At 52.2% G+C, this 22,618-nt stretch overlaps 1 protein-coding gene and 1 pseudogene across 7 annotated transcripts in view; both read left to right on the plus strand.

The window, feature by feature from the left end:
* The window catches only part of PPARD (peroxisome proliferator activated receptor delta), a 72,584-nt gene extending 65,925 nt beyond the window's left edge, over window positions 1-6,659 (plus strand). For 5 of the 7 annotated variants that reach the window (XM_084966733.1, XM_084966732.1, XM_005665910.4 and 2 more), the window contains 5 exons: window positions 1,148-1,302; window positions 2,057-2,195; window positions 3,342-3,544; window positions 3,689-4,139; window positions 4,666-6,652. In XM_084966733.1, coding sequence (XP_084822859.1) covers window positions 1,148-1,302; window positions 2,057-2,195; window positions 3,342-3,544; window positions 3,689-4,139; window positions 4,666-4,913 — 1,196 coding nt within the window. In that variant the 3' untranslated portion in view covers window positions 4,914-6,652. 7 annotated transcript variants of the gene reach the window in all.
* Window positions 6,660-9,134: 2,475 nt separating this feature from the next.
* LOC110261706 (uncharacterized) lies at window positions 9,135-21,555 on the plus strand (annotated as a pseudogene).
* The last annotated feature ends 1,063 nt before the right edge of the window (window positions 21,556-22,618 follow it).

Here is a 22,618-nt window from a genome sequence, read left to right on the forward strand (position 1 = left end):
CTAGCAGAGGAGGCAGACGTGCAAACCACAAAAACAACACTGCTTTCAAGAAGTGCCAGAAGGCGAACATGCACACAGACTGCACACATCAGGGAGGAGGTGCCGGAAACCCTCCCTACCCCCTACCTAGCACCTGCTCAGCTCTCTGCAGAGGTTTCGATGTGTTAGGTCGCTCTCCCAGCGTCTGGTAGCGGGAGCTCTGTCGCTCCTGTGACACCGCTTCCAGGAGCGGCGGGCCCTCCACCACTTGGTGCTGAGGTCCCATCACCCAGGCAGCTTGAGGAGTCGCTGGGTGGCTGCTCTGTACCCAGCAGCAGCGCCCTGGTGGACAGGGTTCCGCCCTGTGGCCCTTACCTTTTGGTGGGGGGCACCCAACACTGAGCCAGTACGAAGGCTTTGTGCTCCCAGGCTTCTGGCTCCCCACAGCACGTGCCCAGGAGGTGGAAGGAGCAGAAAGGGGGGCACCGTCACACCATTGGAATGACCCAAGTTTGGGGGCTAAGGCTCTGGGACAGGCCAGGGACTCTTGTCGCCCTCCCCTGCCCAAGAGGGGAGCAGCTGCTGTGCTCCCCTCCCCACGGCCTGGAGGGGTCCTGCTGGAGGCTTTCCTGCTGTCACTCCTGGGAATCCAGTTTCTGGGGAAGGAGGGGTGGGCCCTGCCAAGGCCTGCACTCTGTGGCCTCCACAAAACACACCATGCATGGTCCCCTGTAGCCCACACAGTGGAGCCTCTTCAGCCAGGAGAGCCGCCTCCTGAGGACGATCCAAAGAGAATCTTCAGGCTTCTTCCCTCTGCTCCCCCTCCCCAAACACAGCCACCCCCCACCCTCCCGCTGAGGGTGGGTGCAGGCGGGGAGGCTCTGACTACACAGATACACTATCTAGTGAGGCATTTCAGGAACACCTGCTGGGCGTCAGGGCTGGGGCAAAGCTGTGGCCACTGCTCACCTCCTGTCATTAAGCCCGTGTTCTAGATAAAGAGGCTGATTCTCGGAAAGGCCACGTAGATCTTAGGTGACTGAGCCAAGGCTGTGATTTGGCAAGGCCGGCTCTTCCTGAGGTCTGTGTGGCCCTGGGGGCTCCAGCCACCTCCCCCCTCCCCCCCGGCCTGGCCGACTGTGACCCGCTGCCCCTGCTGTGTCTGCAGATCTCTCCCAGAGCTGCTCTCCACCCGCGCTGCTGGACCAGCTGCAGATGGGCTGCGACGGGGCCTCGTGCGGTGGCCTCAGCATGGAGTGCCGGGTGTGCGGGGACAAGGCATCAGGCTTCCACTACGGAGTCCACGCTTGCGAGGGGTGCAAGGTACGGGCAGTGGAGGGGTGGCTGCCTGGCGGGGCTGTGGTCACGTGCTGAATAGACCTGCCAGAAAGGCTTTCCCTGCTGCGGGGCGAGGCCCTGACTGTACCCACGGCGGAATTCCTACTTGGGAGGCAGCCAGGCCCTTGCGCGCCTTCCAGGCTTAGCTCTGGGTCCTGCCCGCCATTCGTGGTGCTGACCCAGCCTCTCACGTGGGCTCTCTGGGCTGCTGGCGCCCCCTGGGGACTGGACACGAGAAGACAGGCAGGACAGGATGAGGGTCTTGGGCTTGAGCCCTGTGGTCAGGGTTTCCTGTGCCTTAAGGCCCCAGGGGGCACTCCGATAAAAAAGGAAACGTTGTATTTCTTTTTCCAGTGGTGCTTGTAGGTTCTTCCTCCTTACTGCACCCCCATCAAAATTTCACGTCTTATTTTATTAAATGACTCTCCAGGAAAGATGCAGAACCACATTTATGAATAAACCAGCTTAGCCACAATATAATTTTATGTTACCAAACCAACGAAAACGCACTTGAAATCAATATGGCATCATATTTTAATTATTTCAGAAGGTTTAGAGTTGTTCACTTTCCTTCTCCCTCTCCCTTCCCAAAGTACTTCCCCCCATCACTTCCAAGTTGAGGAATTGCTCCATCCTGATGCACAGTCGAGCCCCCAGCACGGCCCCACGGGCAGCGCAGGAACCATCTTTCTCCCTTCTTCGTGGCTTTTCTCACCCTCCCTCATCCGCTGTCCCACAGGGCTTCTTCCGCCGGACAATCCGCATGAAGCTGGAGTACGAGAAGTGTGAGCGGATCTGCAAGATCCAGAAGAAGAACCGCAACAAGTGCCAGTACTGCCGCTTCCAGAAATGCCTGGCGCTGGGCATGTCTCACAACGGTGAGCCGGCCGGGTGGCGCATGGGCAGCTGGCACGGGCATCACGGGGCCAGGTTCCGGGAGCCCAGAGACAGAAGGGAGTGCCCTCAGAGCAGTGCCCGACACCGTGGGCACGCAGGTCGGCCACTGGCCTTCCCAAGCTTTTCCTGATTTGCAGCGCCACTGGGTTAGCCCCTCCCCAGACCTCAGGGTTGACTGAACTCTTCTCACTTCTCCTCTGAGAGAAGCCAGCTGCAGACCCTGCTGGTTACTAGGATTTCTGAATGCTCCCCAGGGGAGTAGTTGTGTTTAATTCCGACAGCCTAGTAAGATTTCATCTCTCTCATGAAAAAAGTGAGGTAGCCTGCCTGAAGTCGCACAGCCAGCAAGCTGCCATGCTGGAGCTCAGGCGCAGGCCTTTGACACCAGAGACGGTCTTCCTGCCTCGCTGCCCCCCTCCCAACCAGAGGGACTCAGTCACACCATGAGTTAGGGTCCCGTGTGCCCAGCACTGTGAGCCCAGCCTCCTGGAACCTATGTTCTAGAGGGTTCCCCAGCATCCCCCTTGCTAGTTCTAGAGCTTCTGAGGGCCCCATGCTCAAAATATGCATCTCTGGGAGTTCCCATCATGGCTCAGGGGTTAACGAACCCTACTAGCATCCATGAGAACTTGGGTTCAGTCCTTGGCCTCACTCAGTTAAGGATCCAGCATTGCCCTGAGCTGCGGTGTAGGTCGCAGACACAGCTCGGATCCCGCATTGCTGTGGCTCTGGCGTAGGCCAGTGGCTATAGCTCTGATTAGACCCCTAGCCTGGGAATCTCCATATGCCATGAGTATGGCCTCAAAAAGACAAAAAAAAAAAAAAAAAAATGCATCTCTGGGGAGTTCCTATATGGCTCAGCAGGTTATGAACCTGACTAGCATCCATGGGGATGCAGGTTCAATCCCTGCCCTTGCTCAGTGGATTAAGAATCTGGCATTGCTGTGGCTGTGGTATAGACCAACGGCTAGAGCTCCAATTCGACCCCTAGCCTGGGAACCGCAATGTGCCGCAGGTGTGGGCCTAAAAAGGACCAAGAAAAAAACACATCTCTGTCTTTGCTCGTGTACCTTAGAGGTGCTGCCACTGCCCGGGCTCCTCCATGACTGTCCCCCTTCCCTGTGCAGCCATTCGCTTTGGCCGGATGCCCGAGGCAGAGAAAAGGAAGCTGGTGGCTGGGCTGACGGCAAACGAGGGGAGTCAGCACAACCCGCAGGTGGCTGACCTGAAGGCCTTCTCCAAGCACCTCTACAGCGCCTACCTGAAAAACTTCAACATGACCAAAAAGAAGGCCCGCGCCATCCTCACCGGCAAGGCCAGCCACACAGCGGTGAGTGTCCCTGCGCAGCCCGGCTGTTCCCGCTGCTGCCTGCCCTCCTCCTCCCTCCCCTCACTTTGTGGTACAGGCGGGGGGAGGGGGGACACACGGGCAGGGGTCCCCGAGGCCTGGCCTCTAACGGGGCCTGGTTTTCAGCCCTTTGTGATCCACGACATCGAGACGTTGTGGCAGGCCGAGAAGGGCCTGGTGTGGAAGCAGCTGGTGAATGGCCTGCCGCCCTACAAGGAGATCAGCGTGCACGTCTTCTACCGCTGCCAGTGCACCACGGTGGAGACGGTGCGCGAGCTGACCGAGTTCGCCAAGAGCATCCCCAGCTTCGACCACCTCTTCCTCAACGACCAGGTGACCCTTCTCAAGTACGGCGTGCACGAGGCCATCTTCGCCATGCTGGCCTCCATCGTCAATAAGGATGGGCTGCTGGTGGCCAACGGCACTGGTTTTGTCACCCGCGAGTTCCTGCGCAGCATCCGAAAGCCCTTCAGTGACATCATTGAGCCCAAGTTTGAGTTCGCTGTCAAGTTCAATGCCCTGGAACTCGATGATAGTGACCTGGCTCTCTTCATCGCAGCCATCATTCTGTGTGGAGGTAAGAGAGGGTGGGGCCGTAGGGTGGCCCCGCACACTCAGCCCTCCTGGCGGTTGGGCCCTCCCTGCAGGGTGCCGAGCCCAAGCTCTGACAACATGGGGACGTCAGCATGTCGACAGTGGCATAGAGCTTCCTCCACGCCAGGCTCTGTTCTGGCTCCTTTTCCTAGAGTGTATCTCTCATCCTCACAGTAACTCTGTGTGACAGGTGCTTCTCTTATCCCCATTTTGCAGATGAGGAAACAGGTCCAGAGAGGCTGAGTGACATGCTCTATCCTCATAGCTAGTCATGGTAGAGAAGGGATTTGAGTCCAGGCAGTGAGTCTCTTAACACGCTGCTATACTGCCTACTCAGGGTCTGGGCCGGGGGGTGGGGGAGGCAGGGACTAGGACACTCAGTGGGGCTGACAGCACCGGGCTTACATCTGTCCCGGTGGGCCAAGTCACCCACGTGGCCAAGGTCCCCTGTCCTCCTGAGAGCCCGGGTATGCCTGCTGCTCCCACACCTCTGCCCTGTGTCCCCACAGACCGGCCAGGCCTCATGAACGTGTCACAGGTGGAGGCCATCCAGGACACCATCCTGCGTGCCCTCGAGTTCCACCTGCAGGCCAACCACCCCGACGCCCAGTACCTCTTCCCCAAGCTGCTGCAGAAGATGGCAGACCTGCGGCAGCTGGTCACCGAGCACGCCCAGATGATGCAGCGGATCAAGAAGACCGAGACCGAGACCTCGCTGCACCCCCTGCTCCAGGAGATCTACAAGGACATGTACTGAGGGGTGCGCCTTGGGCCTCCCAACAGGCCTCCCGGAGCAGGTGGACGGCGCGGGGACAGACACTGCCTGCGGGACGTTTCCGTTGACCAGCCCGAGCCCTCAGCCGAGCAGCAGGTCACAGGCTCAGCCAGACGCACGGCCTCCCACTCCTTATAGCCCTGCCTCCTCTCCCTCCTCAGCTCCCCTCTCTCTCATCTCTTTGCTCTTTCTTTTCCTTCCTCTCTCAGCCTCGCTTTCTCTCTCCCCATCCTGTCTGTCCATCTTTCTCTTCCTGTGAGACAGTTTGTGTTATTTCACCAGCACCAAAACAAGACCGCTGCTTTGTCCCCTGCTCCCCGGCCCCGGAGCAGGAGGGGGCAGGGCCTGCCCTCTGCACCAACCATCGCCTTCTCCAGTCTTCAAAGGACACGCAGGCCATCCAAAGAAACACTAAGCTCTCCGGGCCTGGCTTACTGGGGAAGCCACGCAGGGCCTGGGCTGAGTGCCGAGCAGCCCTAGCCACAGGGTCCCTGGGGGAGGCCGCCCACCCGAGGCTGAGGCTGGCACCCCATGGCTGAGCGGACCCCGCTCCTGCAGCATGCCTCAGCCCCACAGACGCCCACCCCTCTTTTGTTTTTCTTTGCACCAGTCTTCCAGGCCAGTGCCACTGTGCTGGCTGCTGGCGGATGCCCCCAGCCTGGATGGAGGTGGGATTCCCTCCAGGTGGGGGCGCCCACACCCCCATTGAAGAGGAGCATGCCTCAAGGGAGCAGTTGGTAGGGAAGGCAGTGGGCAGCAGACTTGATTCTGACCCCAGGCCTTGGGTGGGTCCTCCCTCAGCACCCCACTCTCTCCAGCCTCTGCAGCAGCCACTGAGCCCTGCCCACGCTGTGTCAGCATCGCACCTCCCACCTCCGCAGCACCCCGGCTTGGCCTCAGCCACGCCCTTCTTTCTCCAGCCGGGCGACACTGGCTCCAGCCCAGCTGAAGCGCACACTCCCTGGAGCGCCTCCAGCACACGCAGCACGAGCACTGAAATCACTTTACCTGCAGGTTCCACAACCTCGGCCTCCCTCCTGAGGCAGGTGGACCACAGAGCTGTGCCCCTGACTCCCCGGGCGGGCGGGGAGCCCTGCTGCCCCAGCCCAGCACTGCTCGCAGGGGAGGTACCCAGGATGAACTGATCCCGCTCACTTGTGACACCCATTTGTTCCAGCAGCTCTGCTGCCCTCCCCTTTCCTTGTGATTGGCCCAGCCAGGCACCTGGAGCTCTCCCTGCACCGCTTCTGGTGACCAGGGACCCTGCCAGGCCCAGTCGCACTCCTGGCCCCACCCCGGCCCCCTCCCCAGTGACAGCACTCACCTCAGCAGGGGCTGAAGCACAGCTGGGGCCCCGTCTGAGCGGGAGGACAGGGCACTTTTCCAGGGAGGAAGCTGACCTGGAGCGCCCAGGGGCTGGCTAGGGTCTCTGAGAAGGTGGCGGAAGACCTGGGGTTAGCGCCCAGGTTCCTGGGTCCTGTCTGGTCTTCCTTCCCTGGGGGTACTCTGTGCTGGCAGGATTGTCCCCTCCCGGCCACACACCACTTCCCATCCTTGCCCCCCCCCCCCCCGGTCTGGTACTGAGGCTACAGCTCTTCTCAGTGTCTGAACAATCTCCAAAACTGAAATGTATATTTTTGCTAGGAGCAGCTTCCTGTTTTTAATATAAATAGTGTACACAGACTGACAGAACTTTAAATAAATGGGAATTAAATATTTAAGAGTTGATTTAGGCTAACTCAGTTCTTCACAGTGTTTGTCCTCGGGGGCTGATGGGACGCCCCCCGCCTTCCGCAGCCAGTGCTCAGAGGGGAGACTTGGTGAGGCTCGTCAGACCATGGGGTGCTGGCCAGGAGGGTCGGTTCTGGCTCATGGGGGCTGCGCATCTCCCCGCCGCCTCTGCCTGCTCTGCACCCCCCTCGGTAGGAGCTGTGGAGGACCAAGCAGATGCTGTCCCGCCCTGCGGGGAGCGTTAGGGTGGGAGGGGGGAAGGATACCCACCCTCTGGAGGGCTGTGTGGTACCGTGGCACAGACCAGGCTTGGCATGAGGTGGTCTGGGAAGGTCTCAGAGGGTCTGGAGGAGGCAGCTCCCCCTGGGCCCTGAGATGCACGTAGGACTTGCAGAGCTGAAGCCTGTCACTCGCTGTCAGGGTTACCCCAACAGGACATCAGGGCCTTCCTCTCCGTCGCTGACACCTGAGTTTCCTGATTTACTCCCCATGGTGCCATCTTCACAGAAGCCCAGGACAAATGAATAAGAAATTTAGACCAGAAGTTCCCGTCCCGGCTCAGCAGTAACAAAACTAATATCCGTGAGGACGCGGGTTCAATCCCTGGCCTCACTCAGTGGGTTAAGGATGCACTGTTGCCATGAGCTGTGGTGTTGGCCAGCAGCTGCAGCTCCAATCGACCTCTGGCCTAGGAACTTCCATATGCCGTGGGTGCAGCCCTAAAAAAAAAAAAAAAACCTAGAGGAAATATGGGGATAATTGTATATAATCTTGAAATGGAGAGACCTTTCAAAAGTCTATCAAACACACAAAAGTTTCTAAGTTTCCTGCAGTATACACAAAACTTAGTCTATACAATAAAAAGATAATAGCTCTTACTATATACACATTTAAAAAATTTCTTCCATGGCAGGGGGGTTGGTGGAATATGGAGAAAAAAATTTTGATCAACCATGTTTAAATGTGCATGACAGGTGTTCCCATTGTTGCACCGCAGAAATGAATCTGACTAGGAACAATGAGGTTGTGGGTTCGATCCCTGGCCTTGCTCAGTGGGTTAAGGAGCCAGCATTGCTGTGAGCTGTGGTGTGGTTCACAGATGCGCCTCGGATCTGGCATTGCTGTGGCTCTGGCGTGGGCTGGCGGCTACAGCTCCGATTAGACCCCTAGTCTGGGAACCTCCATATGCCACGGGTGCGGCCCTAAAAAGACAAAAGACAAAAAAAACAATAAATATATGTGACAATAACACAAAGGCTAATCCCCTTAATATATAAACAGCACCTACGAATCAATGAGTAAAGGTCAATAACATGAAAGGAAAAATGGGCAAAGGATATGACCAGGAAAAGAAATGCTGCTAAAACACATGGAAAGACGTTTAATCTCATACAGAAATATAAATCAAAACTACGAGATACTGTTGTTCTACATAACAAATCAAACACCAACAAGTGTGACTATACTAGGTCGGCAAAGGTGTCCACAAACAGTCACTGCCGTACTGTTGGTGGGAGTAAAATCAGGCATAGCCTTCACAGAGGGCAGATTAGCAGCACCTATAAAAACTGTTTTTAGATAATTTTGATCCAGCAAAAGTTAAAGAAATAACAGAGATGCCCAAGACTATTGGTTTCCCAAACTAGCATCTCAATTTCCTGATAGAAAGTTGTTTAAATTCAATTTAAAAATCTCTCTTTGGAGTTTCCTATGGCTCAGTGGGTTGAGAATCCAGCATTGTCACTGCTGTAGCTCTGGTTACTGCTGTGGCGAGGATTCGATTCCTGGCCTGAGAACTTCCACATGCCACAGGGGTGGCTAAAAAAATAATATAATATACATTTTAAATACATTAAATAAAAGTCTCTCCCTTAACTTTTTTTTTCTTTGGCCACACCCACAGTATGTGGAAGTTCCTAGGCCAGGAATCAAACCTGCACCACAGCAGCAACCAGGACCACTGCAGTAAGAATGCTGGATCCTTAACCCACCGCACCACAAAAGAACTCCTCTCCTTTCATTTAAGTGGGGTATTGCGGTCCAGCGCTGTGGAGGAGTAAGAGAGGAAGTGAGGGGGTTTTAGGAATGGTCAGAGCTGAAAGGGCTCTTCGAGCTGGTGGTCCTCTTCCCTTAACTCCCCGTCATCAACGAGCCCAGCCCACTGGTCTCCGCCATGCAGGCTATGAACCCACCAGCCATTTGTACCGCCCAAGAGAGGCTCTGATTGTGCTACCCTCCAGTGGAGTTCCCCATCAGACAGAGCCTCAGGCAAGCCCCCTCCTGGCCACCCCTTAGGGTGGCCCTTGCTAAGGCCCTTCGAGTCCTTAAGCCATGCCCCAGTTTCCTCCAGGATTCATCCAGGGATCCCTGAAGGCCTTGGTACCCAACCCCACCCAGGTCCTGCAGCCTGGACTGGGCAGCTCCAGCCTCCCACCTACGAGAGTCTTCCAGCCGTCCTGCCTCCATCCTTCCCGCCTGGGGCCACAGGAAGGGTGGACCTGGCTGCGCAGCCCCTCCTCCCTCTGGCCCTGCGCAGAGAGGGAGGGATAAAGGAGCACCAGGGAAGCCCTGCCTGATGCTCATTAGGGGCCACAGCTGGGATGGACCCTGCTGGGACGGATGACAGCGGCCACAGTGGGGAGAGCAGCCCCGGCTCCCAGCAGCCATGCAGGTACGGGTCTGGGTTTTGGGAGAACACAGGGGAAGTGGGGGAAAATTTTGGGGGGGTTCAACGGGGCCATTGAAAACATGGTCTCTAAGAATGTGGGGGTGTATCAGGTGGGAGAAGGGACTTCCTAGCTCCCACCCCAACGCTGGGAGGGTCTAGAGATTAGCTCTCACCCACTCATAGTCCAAAGGCAGAGACTAAGGAGTTCCCGTTTCCGCAGCGGAAACACATCCAACTAGTATCCACGAGGGTGCAGGTTCAATCCCTGGCCTCGCCTCGGGGGTTAAGGATCCAGCATTGCCATGAGCTATGGTGTATGTAGGTCTCAGATATGGCTCAGATCCCATGTTGCTGTGGCTGTGGTGTAGGCCAGCAGCTGTAGTTCTGATTCACCCCTTAGCCTCAGAACTTCCATATGCCTCAGGTGCATCCCTAAAAAGCAAAAGACAAACCAAAAAAAAGCAGACACTGAGACATACCAGATCTGCACGGCCTGAGTCAGGGTTAGCTCAGGGTCTGACCCATTAAGGCAAGGTTCCCTTGCCTTTTATTCTCTTCCACTGAAACACCAAATGGCTCCCTGCCGTGAGATCTGGCCTCCCGGTTACCTTCGTACCCTGGTGCCAGGTGCTCCTCAGTGCTTGTGTGGAAACACTTCAGGGTGAATGTTACAGCCTTAGAGACTCATTCTTCTGGGTGTGCTGGCTCACGAGGCCTTCCAGCAGATGCTCATGCCTTAGCACAGGTTCACTTTGCCAACGGCTAGAAGAGATCAGTTCTCCAGAGAGAACTGAGGTTTGGGTAAAGGAGGGATAATTGTAGATTTTAGGGTCTCAGTGCAAAGTGATATTCCCAGGCTGGGAAGAAAGGAAGCCCCACTGTAAGAGGAAGTCAAAAAAAAAAAGAAAAGACATATTTTAAGGGGGCTTTTGGTTGTTCCTGTTCTCACCCAAAGCTCAGGAAGACTCAGCTTGGGCCCACAGGTTTTAAAAATCCTGGTCAGGGAGCTCATTTGGCAGCCCCCCACTTGCCATGCCCACCCCACCCTCCTCAGTCATCCTGCTCCCCTGCACCCCCACCCCGGATCTCACCCAGCAGTTCAGTCCTGATTCCCCAGGCTCACTGCTCAGAGGTCCACTGCTCCGGTCCCCCAGCCACCAAGCTGCTTTTGCTCTGTCCCCAGGCCTAGATGACCTTGGGCTGTCCTGTCCACATCCCTTGGCCTCCAATGCTGGCTTAAGAAATTCCCCAAATTCAGGAGTTCCTGTCGTGGCTTGGCAGTAATGAACCTCACTGAGATCTACGAGGACGCTGGTTCGACCCCTGGCCTTGCTCAGTGGGAGGGTCGGGGATCCGGTGTGGCTGTGGCTGTGGTAGAGGCCAGCAGCTGTAGCTCTGATTCGACCCCTAGGGTGTGGCCCTAAAAAACAAAACAAAAAAAAAAACAAAAAAAAAAAAAAAGAAAGAAAGAAAGAAATTCCCCAAAACCAGCAGCCCTCACCCCTGCCAAGTCAACCTTAGTTAACTAGAGAAGTACTGGGCTGAGTGAGGACTCCTGGGTTATGGTCCTAGCTCTTGTCCCGAGTCCCAGGCCAGTTACTTAATCTCTCTGAGCCTCGGATTTTGAAAACAACAGCAAAAAAAAAAAAAAAAAAAAAAAAAAAAAAAAGACTCCTGGCTTTTAAGGCTTGTTTTGAAGATTAAATGATTAATTTGACAGTTCCTGGAACAAAATGTGTTTTATTGCTATGTTGAGGCAGTATGGGTGGAGCCATATAACAAAACAAAAGCCAATAACAAAAACAAGTTGAAGCAATGCCCTGTTAAATCAAATAGTTTCCTTGGCAGGACTTATCAGGGCCTTTAATGTGTTCAGGTACAATTAGCAACATACAACGTGACTCTACAAAAATATAGAAGGAAGAGTTTCTCAAATCAATTTGATTACGAAGCTTCTAGCCCTTTTGTCATGGCTCTTCTGATGGACTAAGAGCCCCTCTGGCTGTGCTTGGGAGGGCTCTGTTGCTGGACCCCTCAGCTTTTTCAAAGCTAGTGTGGTGGGCTCTCCAGGCAAACCTTGAGGCTGGTCTCACTGGTGGTCTTTAGGGAAAGCAGAGCTCTGGGGACTGGGGACAGGAGGCCTACAATCCCTTCCTCTGAGGGTTACTGGCTTTTCCCCTAGGAGATAAGAGGTTCCTCCTCTCAGCTTACCCACCCCTTCCTCTCATTTCCACCTTCCCCCTCCACCCCTCACCCTACCCTCCATCCTCCTTAACTTTGGCTGTTGCCACCAATCTGATCCCTACCCCACCCCGGCTTCTTCCTCTCAACTCCCCACGTTATAATTGGGCACAGAAACAAACCAGGCCAGGCATCCCCTATAAACTTAAAAGAAATGCAAAGTAAACATGTATCCCCTCCACACTTCAAGTTATCTAATGGTTTTCATCATAAAATCAATGGTTGCAAAGGTTAAATTTCCAAAGTACTCTACATCGTCTCATTTTAAAATAAAGTACTTTACATTACTCTTAATTCCAAAAGAGATTTTTTGGAGTTCCCTTTGTGGCTCAGTGGTTAACAAACCCGACTAGGAACCACAAGGTTGCAAGTTTGATCCCTGGCCTCGCTCAGTGGGTTAGGGATCCAGCATTGCTGTGAGCTGTGGTGTAGGTCGCAGATGTGGCTTGAATCCCACGTTGCTGTGGCTCTGGTGTAGGCCAGCAGCTACAGCTCCAATTAGACCCCTAGCCTGGGAACCTCCATATGTTACAGGTGCAGCCCTGAAAAAGATGAAAAAAAAAAAGGTGAGAAAGATTTTTTTCAGAGGGGCCACACCTAAGGCATGTGGAAGTTCCCAAGCCAGGGATCGAATCTGTATCACAGCAGCAACCAAGCTTTAGCAGTGACAAAACCCGATCTTTAACCTGATAACCAGGGACCTCTCTCAGGAGATTTTTTTTTTTTTTTTTGTCTTTTTGCTATTTCTTTGGGCCGCTCCCGCAACATATGGAGGTTCCCAGGATAGGGGTTGAATCAGAGCTGTAGCCACAGGCCTACGCCAGAGCCACAGCAACTTGGGATCCGAGCCGCGTCTGTCACCTACACCACAGCTCACGGCAATGCCAGATCATTAACCCACTGAGCAAGGGCAGGGACCAAACCCGCAACCTCATGGTTCCTAGTCGGATTCGTTAACCACTGCGCCATGAAGGGAACTCCCTCTCAGGAGGTATTTTTTTTTTAAAAAGATGTTTTTGGATAAATCACATCACTAAATCAAATGCTTTTCACCATTTCGGAATCTTTCTCCTCCAAGGCTGGCACTTCAGGCAAGATTTTGAGGGATGTGTTCAAAGCTCTCTGTCCCCAAGAACTTGCCCTCAGACTTCCAGCAGGAGCTTCTCAATTAGCTTCTCAGTAGAGCTGGCCCCGCTGCCAGAATCTGAATCCAGAATTATTTTTTGGGCAGTGCCAGGGATCAAACCCACATCACAGCAGTGACATGAGTCCTTAACCTACTGGGCCTCCAGAGAACTCCTGAACCCAGAATTTCTGATTCCAGAACCCATGAGACCCCGTGGTTGGAGAAAGGAATAGTAGAAACGTGTTAGGTGTGACTTACTGAGCCCCCACAGTGTGCATTGTACCAACTCTTACAAAACCCTCACAACGGCCCTCAGGTAACAGGAGGCATTCTTTTCCTCACTTTTGTGGGTGAGGAAACCAAGCTTTAGGGAAGCGGAGTTCCCCACCCAGGGCTACCCAGGGGGGGCCAGGAGTTGAGCACAGGACCAAGTCTGGAGCCTGTGTCCTCATGTCGCACAGCCTGGAACTGAAATGGGGCTGGGTCTGATTCAGACCATCTCTTAGGAGCTTTGACGGAGGGGGCTGTCACCGGGTCCCAAGCTGCGGCTTGGCTCAAGACTGGAAGGTGTCCCAAGTGTGCAGATACTTTCAATGGGGCTTCGGCTCCCACGGAGCTCTGCGCAGGTAAGCACCTCTTCTTCTCGCATGGGGAGGGGTGGGGGCCCAGGAGGGTCACCTGTACTGCGCATGCGTCTTCCTGGAGCCTCCGCTGGCTTCCCCGAGCCAGCGTGCTTCTTCCCGTCCTCTCCCCCCTGGGCTCCAAGTTCTAGACTGAGCTGGCTTCCGGCCCTGGGGGGAACCTTCCTGCCTCTTTAACCTTCCAGCTATCAGCACCTGCCGCACCCCCGCCACCTCGAGTGGGGCAGCCACCATTCGCAGCCACATGTCACCCCGCCAGGCCCCCGGCTGGGGCTGACCCACAGGGGCTCCGAGCCCACCTACCTGCCCACGGTGGCTGTGGGATGGGGCTGGGCCGGGGCCTACCTGGGCAAGGAGCCTGGCCTGGAGGAGTTGTTCACCAAGGCTGAGGAAGTTGGTGGCCGTTCCTGGAAGTCCCCAGCGCCGTCATGTGAGTCATCAAGGGCACTGCAGGTGGGCGCAAGTGGGATCTGGGACCAGGGTTTCCACTCTGTCTGTATTTCTTTCCACGCCTCTGGATCCTGAAGACTCCCAGCCAGAGGGGAGTTTTCCTCCAGCTCTAACTCTGTGTGTTCTAGAAGTAGGACACCAGGGTGCCTGTGGAGTCAAATCACCTACTTTCAAATGCTGCCTTGGCCACTTAGGAACTGTTTGACCTTGAACCAAGTCACTTAACCTCCCTGGACCTCAATTGCCTCATCTGCAACAGGGCACTGGCAACAATATCCGCCTCACAGAGTCCTGTGAGGGTGTGATGCGTTCATACCTTTGATGTGCTTAGCCCAGTACTTGGCACAGAGTAAACACTAAACCTTAGCAGTTATTTTTTAAATTATTGCTCAAATTCAATGCTGTCCAACAGAAATATGTCACATGTACTTTTGGTAACAGCTTTATTGTAACCAGTTGAGAAGATGTAATTCCCACACCACAACATTCTCCAATTTAAAAGTGTACAATTCAGGAGTTCCCGTCGTGGTGCAGTGGTTAATGAATCTGACTAGGAACCATGAGGTTGCGGGTTCGATCCCTGCCCTTGCTCAGTGGGTTAACGATCCGGCGTTGCTGTGAGCTGTGGTGTAGATTGCAGACGCGGCTCGGATCCCAGGTTGCTGTGGCTCTGGCGTAGGCCTGTGGCTGCATCTCCAATTCGACCCCTAGCCTGGGAACCTCCATATGCCGAGGGAGCGGCCCAAGAAATAGCCAAAAAAAAATAAAAATAAAAAATAAAAAAAAATAAAAATAAAAGTGTACAATTCAATGTAATACAGTGTATTTAGAGTTGTACAAACATGATTAGCACCATTTATTTGTTTTCTGGGATTTTGTTTTTTTGTTTGTTTTTGGTGGTATCCACAGCATGTGGAAGTTCTCAGGCCATGGACCAAACCTGCGGCACAGCAGCAACCCAAGCCACTCTGGTAACAATGCTTACTTAACCCACTGTGCTACTCCAGCACTATTTAATTTTTAAACTTATTTTTTAATTTATTTATGGCCACTCCTATAGAATCACCCAGGCCAGGGATTGAACCTGCACCACAGCAGCAGCCCAAGCCATAGCAGTGACAGCATCAGATCTTTAACCTGCTGCATCACAAGAGAACTCTTATTTTTATTTATTTTTAAATTTTATTTCAACTTTTTTTTTTTTGGCTGCTCTTGTGGCATGCAGAAGTTCTCAGGCCAGGTATTAAACTCAAGCCATAGCAGTGAAAATGCTGGATCCTTAACCCACTAAGACACCAGGCAACTCTAGTGCTATTTAATTTTAGAAGAGCCTCTCCACCCATAACCCCTCGCGACCACAGGCAACCATCAATCTATTTTCTGCTTCTATGGATTTGCCTATTCTGGACGTTTCATGTAAATGGAGTCAACGATATATGGCCTTTTTGTGTCTGGCTTCTTAGTATAATATTTTCTAGGTTCATCCATGTTATAGAATCTGTAAGTACTTCATTCCCTTTTATGGACAGAAAGTATCTCATTGTATGGATGTTTACCACATTTTGTTTTATTCGTTTACCAGTTGATGGACTTGGGTTGTTTTTGATTTTTAGCTATTATGAATAATGTTGTTATGAGCATTTATGTACAAGTTTTTGTGCAGATCTAGATTTTCATTTCTCTTGGGTATATTCCTAGGAGTGGAATTGCTGGATCCTATATTAACCTTACGCTTAATATTTTGAGGAACCACCAAACTGTTTTCCAAAGTGGTCACGCCATTTTACAATTCATTTATGCAATTAAAACTTCTTGGAGGGGAGTTCCCATTGTGGCTCAGCAGGTCAAGAACCCAACTAGTATCCATGAGGATATGGGTTCAATCCCTGGCCTCACTTAGTGGGTTAAAGATCCAGCATTGCCACAAGCTGTGGCATAGGTTGCAGATGTGGCTTGGATCCTGCATTGCTGTAGGCTGTGGGCTGCAGCTCTGATTTGACCCGTAGCCTTGAAAAAAAAAAGAAAAAGAAAAAAAAATTCACAGAGGCGTTATCTTGTGGTGCAGTGGGTTAAGGATCTGGCATTGTCACCATGGTGACTTGGCTCGCTGCTGTGACCGGGGTTCCGTCCCCGGCCCAGAAACTTCCACATGCCATGCGTGTGGCCAAAAAAATTTCTCTAGTAGCCACATGAAAAAAAAAAGTAAAAAACTTAACAAAGATTTATCTTATTGAACTCAATATATTGAAAATTACATATCTAATACTATCATTTCAATATGTAATCAATATAAAAAATCAGTGAAACATTTTAGAGTCTTTTTGGTACTAAGCTTCAAAATCTCATTTTACACGTAACACATCTTCCTTCAGACTCGCTGCATTTCAGGTGCTCACATGGCAGGTGGCTGTGTCGTGTTGAATGGCAATGGTCTAAATAGTTGTGTTAGAGACATAATTCTGACTAGAGTCTGAGCTACGGGGGGGCAGAACTTTATGCGCCCACAGGGCCTTGCATGCAGCAGACACTCAGTGGATATCCTGTGAATGATTAAATGAATGAACGGACCCAGTATTCCCCAGCAGCTGCCGACAGTGATCATAGCTACTTCCAGAAGTCTCAGCTTCAGTCAGTCCCTCTCCGGGAGCTCCCCACCCCACTTCAGAGCCTGGACCTTGAGATGGAGCAGGGAGTGGAGGGGAAGGCGTGGAGGATGCCATGCTGGACCTCTGGGATGCCCAGAGCTGCGGGAGGAGGGCTGTCGGGTGGCAGTGTGTGTGTGTTGGGGGTGAGTGTCTCTGACCCAGCCCATGCCTGCAGAGGGAGCAGGACAGTCATGACACCATGTGTGGCATCTGCATGGACAAGGTATGGGACAAGCCCGAGGCTGAGCGGATCTTCCGCATCCTGCCCAACTGCAGTCACGCCCGCTGCCTGGGCTGCCTGCGGACCTGGCAGAAGAACCGAAGGGACTCCCTGTGGAGGTCATCAAGTCAGTGTCCCTGCCCGCAGGGAGGGAGGAAAAGGCCCCAGAGAGGTGTGGGCTTGGAGGCAGGCCAATGGGCTTGTGACTCCTCTTCTCCCACCTCCCACCCCACCCCTACCCCGCAGGACCTGTCCCCAGTGCCATGTTCATTCCAGCTACCTCATCCCCTGCAAGTTCTGGGTGAGCGAGGGGCCTGAGAAGGAGCAACTCATCAGGAACTTCAAGGCTCAGACCAGGTGAGCCTGGCAGGGGGAACAGGACTCGGGTTAGGAAAGATAGCCTGTGATGCATTCCTGGTCAGCTGTGGTTCCCAGCCTGGGATCCCCCCATCCTGGAAGTGCAGAGTGATAGAGATGGCAGGTGAGGGTATGAGCTGTTCCCTTGGTTTCACAAAGCCCAGCAAATAATATTGAGTGACTGAGAAAGTCAAGGCTAAGTTTCTCTCCTAGCCTGGCTCAGGACACATGCAGGGAAGCTTTCGGCACGATGGGAAGCCCTTCTTGGCTTTTATTTCTGATTTCTTTTTTAGGCAGGAAAGCGAATAAGTATGAATACCTGTTGTTTGCTTAAATGATCTTTTTTTTTTTTTTTAGGGCCACACCTGCGGCGTATGGAGGTTCCCAGGCTAGGGGTTGAATCAGAGCTGCAGCTGCCGGCCTACACCACAGCCCCAGCAAAGCCAGATCCTTAACCCACTGGGCGAGGCCTGGGATGTAACCCTTGTCCTCATGGATACTAGTAGGGTTCTTAACCACTGATCCACAATGGGAACTCCCTTAACTGATCTTTGTAAACATTCAGTCTCTGAGGAGACTGATAGGCAGCCATTTGGAGAAGCAGGAAAGTTGAGTAGGTTTTAATTGCTTGGAGAAGGTAAGCTTTTACTCCAAATTTGGAATTATCTACAATTCCAAGTGCTTATATTCTGCCTTTCCAAAGGGTTTATTTTATTTTTTTTACTTAAAAAAAATTTTAGCCACAGATGGAGCATGTGGAAGTTCCCAGGCCAAGGATCAAACCCACACCGCAGCAGTGACAACACCGGAGAACTCCTGCAAAGGTTTATTACACTTGACATATGCACAGTATGGTTGGATAAAGGTAGGATAAAAAGGTCTCATCTCTATCTGGGAGACATTCCCCATTGTTGGGAGGACATCTGGATTTTCCCTGTGAATTGTTAATAGTTGCCTCAACAAAGTTACTGAAAACAAAACTCAAGGAGTTCCCACTGTGGTGCAGCAGGTTAAAGATCTGGCATTGTCTCTGCGGTGGTGCGGTTTCAATCCCCGACCCAGTGCAGTGGATTAAGGATCTGGCATTGCTACGGCTGCAGCTCAGATTCGATCCCTGGCTGGGGAACTTCCGTATGCTGCAGGTGCAGCTGGAAAAAAACAAAAAATAAACAAACAAAAAACTTGGGTGAGTCTCACAGAGGGGGAAGTGTTTGAGCTGGGTGTTGGAGGAGGAATAAGGGCTCCTCAAAGGAGAAAAAAGGAAGCACTCCGGGCAGAGAGGTCAAAGTGGGGAGATCCTGCAGCTGCATGTCTTGGGAGTCTTTAGAAGTCATCAAGGGGAGGGGAGCACCCAAGTGCCAGTATGATGGGAGACAACGTCATGAAAGGTTTATTATGTATGACAGACTCTGTAGGTCACAAATTCCGTAAAGTAGGGACCCTTACTATTCTTACACTGCAGAAGGAGAAACTGACGCATGGTAGATGGGGAATAAGCGATGAAGTGGAGTTTGAACCCAGGCAGTCTGATACCTAGTGTGTAATAGAATGACCTGAGAGGAAGAAGTGCCAGACCTGGGTAGGCAGTTGGCCGTAAGGTTGAAAGGCAAATTTTTTTTTTTTTTTTGTCTTTTTAGGGCCGCACGCACAGCATATGGAGGTTCCAAGGCTAAGAGTCCAGTTGGAACTGAAACCACTGGCCTACGCCACAGCCACAGTCACTCAGGATCCGAGTTGCATCTGTGACCTACACCGAGCTCACAGCAATGCCAGATCGTTAACCCACTGACCGAGGCCAGTTATCAAACCCACCTCCTCATGGATACTAGTCAGATTTGCTTCCGCTGAGCCAGGAGGGCAACTCCTGAAAGACAAATTTAAGATGATTAATGTTGGGAGTTCCCATTGTGATGCAGTGGAAACGAATCCGACTAGGAACCATAAGGTTGCGGGTTCGATCCCTGGCCTCGCTCAGTGGGTTAAGGATCTGGCATTGCCGTGAGCTGTGGTGTAGGTTGCAGATGCAGCTTGGATCCTGCATTGCCATGGCTGTGTGTAGGCCAGCAGCTGTAGCTCCGATTGGACCCCTAGCCTGGGAACCTCCATATGCTTCAGGTGCGGCCCTAAAAAGCAAAAAAAAAAAAAAAAAGAGATGATTAATGTTTCCAGCATAGGTGGCCACAGAACTGGTCCTGTCACGTGAGAGCTGGGTCAGGGAGATTGATGGAGAATTTGGACAGGTTGAGTGCAAGGTTTTGTAGGCTGGATGGAAGGGTTCCTGATGATCAAGTGGTAGAAGGAGGAAGAGGAAGGGACAGCCATGCTAACCTAAATACATATGTACAATCTAATAGTTGAGAGTTAAGTTTTATTGGGGACAAAATGAGGACTATAGCCCAGGAGGCAGCATTTCAAATGGCTCTGAGGAACTGCTCCAGAGAAGTAGAGGGGGAAGGTCACTATATCTGTGATTTTGATGACAGGGGAGATACATGCCACCAACACACGTTTTACAGAAGGTTGCTGCCGGTCTCGGGAAGGTCACTATATCTGTGATTTTGATGACAGGGGAGGTACATGCCACCAACACATGTTTTACAGAAGGTTGCTGCCGGTCTCGTGAAGGTTACTGCTAGTCCCAAGGAGCAGACGCCACCATGAAGGATTTTAGTGCTTTTCTAGCTATGAGGAGATGCAAGAACTAGTCTCATAAAATCTCCTGAAAATATCTCTCTGAAGACTGTTCTGCCCATTTTCCCAGAGCACAGAGAGCCGCACCCCTGATCTCCAGCCTAAGCTCCTTTCCGGGGGTGTTGAGGGTCAGCAGCTGCAGTGGCTCATGATTCAGTCTGTGCAGAGGCAGATGGCAAGTGCCTGTCTCCAGATCACAGCCATTTAGAGGGATTCCCAGGCTTCCAGTTTGGCGGTCAGTGGGATCCTGCATTCACGCTGCAACTGCAGGAAGTGGGAGAGACTGAACTGTATTGGAGTCAAGCAGAGAGTGGATGATGCAGTGAAAAGGCTATAAATATGCGCATTATCTTTTTCTCCCTCTCATCTGTCTTTCTGGGCAACAAAAAGCTGTTCCTGTTTAAGCGGATCATAGGTTGCCCACAAACCCTTCCTGTATCTGCCCTTTCGCAGAGTGAAATTTGAAATCTCAGAAGTGGGAAACTTTTTTTTTTTTGTCTTTTTAAGGCCACACCCATGGCATATGGAGGTTCCCAGGCTAGGGGTCTAATCAGAGCTGCAGCTGCCGGCCACAGCCACAGCAACACCAGATCCGAGCCACATCTACAACCTACACCACAGCTCGAGGCAATGCCAGATCCTTAACCCACTGAGCAAGGCCAGGGATTGAACCCACAGCCTCGTTTCCTATTGGGATTTGTTTCCACTGAACCACAACAGGAACTCCTGAAGTGGGAAACTTCTTAATTTCATTAACTAGCAATTACCAAATTATAAGACCACCCCTCAGAACAGGGCATTGGTCTGACTTGGTTACAGAGACGCATTGAAGGGTTATCTGCTAGATAGCAGTATGGAAACTTAGCTCAAAAAAAAAAAAAAAAAAAAAGAGGGAGTTCCCGTTGTGGCTCAGTGGAAGCAAACCTGACTAGTATCCATGAGGTTGAAGGTCCGATCCCTGGCCCTGCTCAGTAGGCTGGCGGCTGTAGTTCTGATTCAACCCCTAGCCTGGGAGTTTCCATATGTCACACCTGCAGACCTTTAAAAAAAAAAAAAAGAAAGAAAGAAAGAAAGGAAAGGAGATTCCCAGAGTCATTGCTGGCCCAAAAAGAAATGTCTCAGAAATTAAGAGAAAGGTACCCCTTAACTTTACTGCCATCTGCTGGGAAATAGTTGTAACAAACATAACATCTACACTTGTCTATGATGCCAGTGGAGCAGAGGATGTGGTGCCTTTGTGCGGTGTACAATCCACCCAATCTTACATGTCAGTCTTGAGTGCCCCTTATTCCTGGGGCAACTGGGCTTGAAGTGATGGTCTTCTCTCTTTGTGAACCTTCATAGCCAGATCCGATGCCGTTCTTCAGGCGGGGGAATGGCTGCTGCCCCTTCAGGTCTGACTGCATTTACCTGCACCAGCTCCCAGACAGGGCCCCCACCTCAGATCCTCCCTGGCCTGAGTATGCAGCTGGCCTCTGTGAGTAAGGTGCTAACAGCTGGCATATGGGGCGGGGGAGGATGCTGGTCGTGGCTTATGATCAATGTCTGTGATAAATGTAAAAGCCACGTGTGATGTCTATGACATGAATGGTACCTGCTTAGATGTGGTGCTTTTGTACTATGTACAACCTGCCCAACCTTATGATTTCCTTCAACCCCTGGGAACAACTGGGGTTGAAGCTGATGGGCTTTCACTGATTTCTCTTCTACCCCCAGATGGTGGTCACAACAGCATTCCTAGGGGGCACCAAGCCAGAGGAGGAAGTGTTCTTCATGAACTGTGCCCTGACTGTGGCCTTCTGGGGTTCAGACCTCCTACCGGATCCCCACAGTTCTTACCACTGCCTCTCGTAACCAGGATCAAGTTGGGGGGGTTGGGGTGAGGGGCAGGGGTTGCTTGGTGGTAGGTCTTTTCCCTTTGGGGGCGTGGTGGGGGATGAAAGTAGCAAGCCCTCCACCCCCATGAACCGAAGCAGTGACACAGTTGGGGAAGATGGGGAGTCATTGGACTCTGGAGAAAGAGGAAAGGTTCTCACCCCCTTGGCCAGGGACTTGGTTTTAAACTTGGCTCTTTTGTAGAAGGATTCGGAAAGAAAGCCAATAAAATGCAACCTACGCCATCACTGCTGGTGTCTGAAGAGTGTCTACTTATAGCCCAGGCACACCTGCGCCCCCACTGCAACCAAGGGTTACTTCTGTACTTAATCTGATGCAATATCACCCATCACCGAGACTTTGGAAAACTTCACTTTATGCTCATAAGAGAAAGAGAAAGGAAAGGGGAAATAACATCGTAGGTATTCTAAAAGTACTAATATCAGGGATCCTAGGAGAGGGTCTCCAGGATTCTCCCAGGGTTCTTGAAGTTCTTAGAACTTTGCTCCCTATTCTCTTTCCTGTTGGCTAGAATGCAGACCTTGGTGGGTAGGAACCAGAGCCACCACAGGGTAAAGCTGGTAGTTGAGGATGGGCAGGACATTGAAGACTGTTTAGTGGCCTTGCCCACTACTTGTCAGGGCTTCTCCTCCCTACCCCTCCCCCCACCCCCAACATCATTTGAAGACCAGCATTTGATCATCTGAAAACCAAAAACAGGAGTTCCCATCATGGCTCAGTGGTTAATGAATCCGACTAGGAACCATGAGGTTGCGGGTTCGATCCCTGGCCTTGCTCAGTGGGTTAAGGATCCGGCATTGCCATGAGCTGTGGTGTAGGTTGCAGACGTGGCTCAGATCCCGTGTTGCTGTGGCATAGGCCGGTGTCTACAGCTCCGATTAGATCCCTAGCCTGGGAACCTCCATATGCTGCGGGTGCGGCCCTAGAAAAAACAAAACAAAAACAAAAACATCTCCTATGAACTTAGAACTGGTAACTTGAGATAGTGGTGCCTGGAAGAAACTTCTTCCTGCTATTTTGG

The sequence above is a fragment of the Sus scrofa genome, chromosome 7 (assembly GCF_054392235.1).
Source record: "Sus scrofa isolate SSC_HxYL_T2T_F1_AM1 chromosome 7, Sscrofa_HxYL_maternal_Yorkshire_Landrace_v2.0, whole genome shotgun sequence".
Classification (NCBI taxonomy): Eukaryota; Metazoa; Chordata; class Mammalia; order Artiodactyla; family Suidae; genus Sus; species Sus scrofa.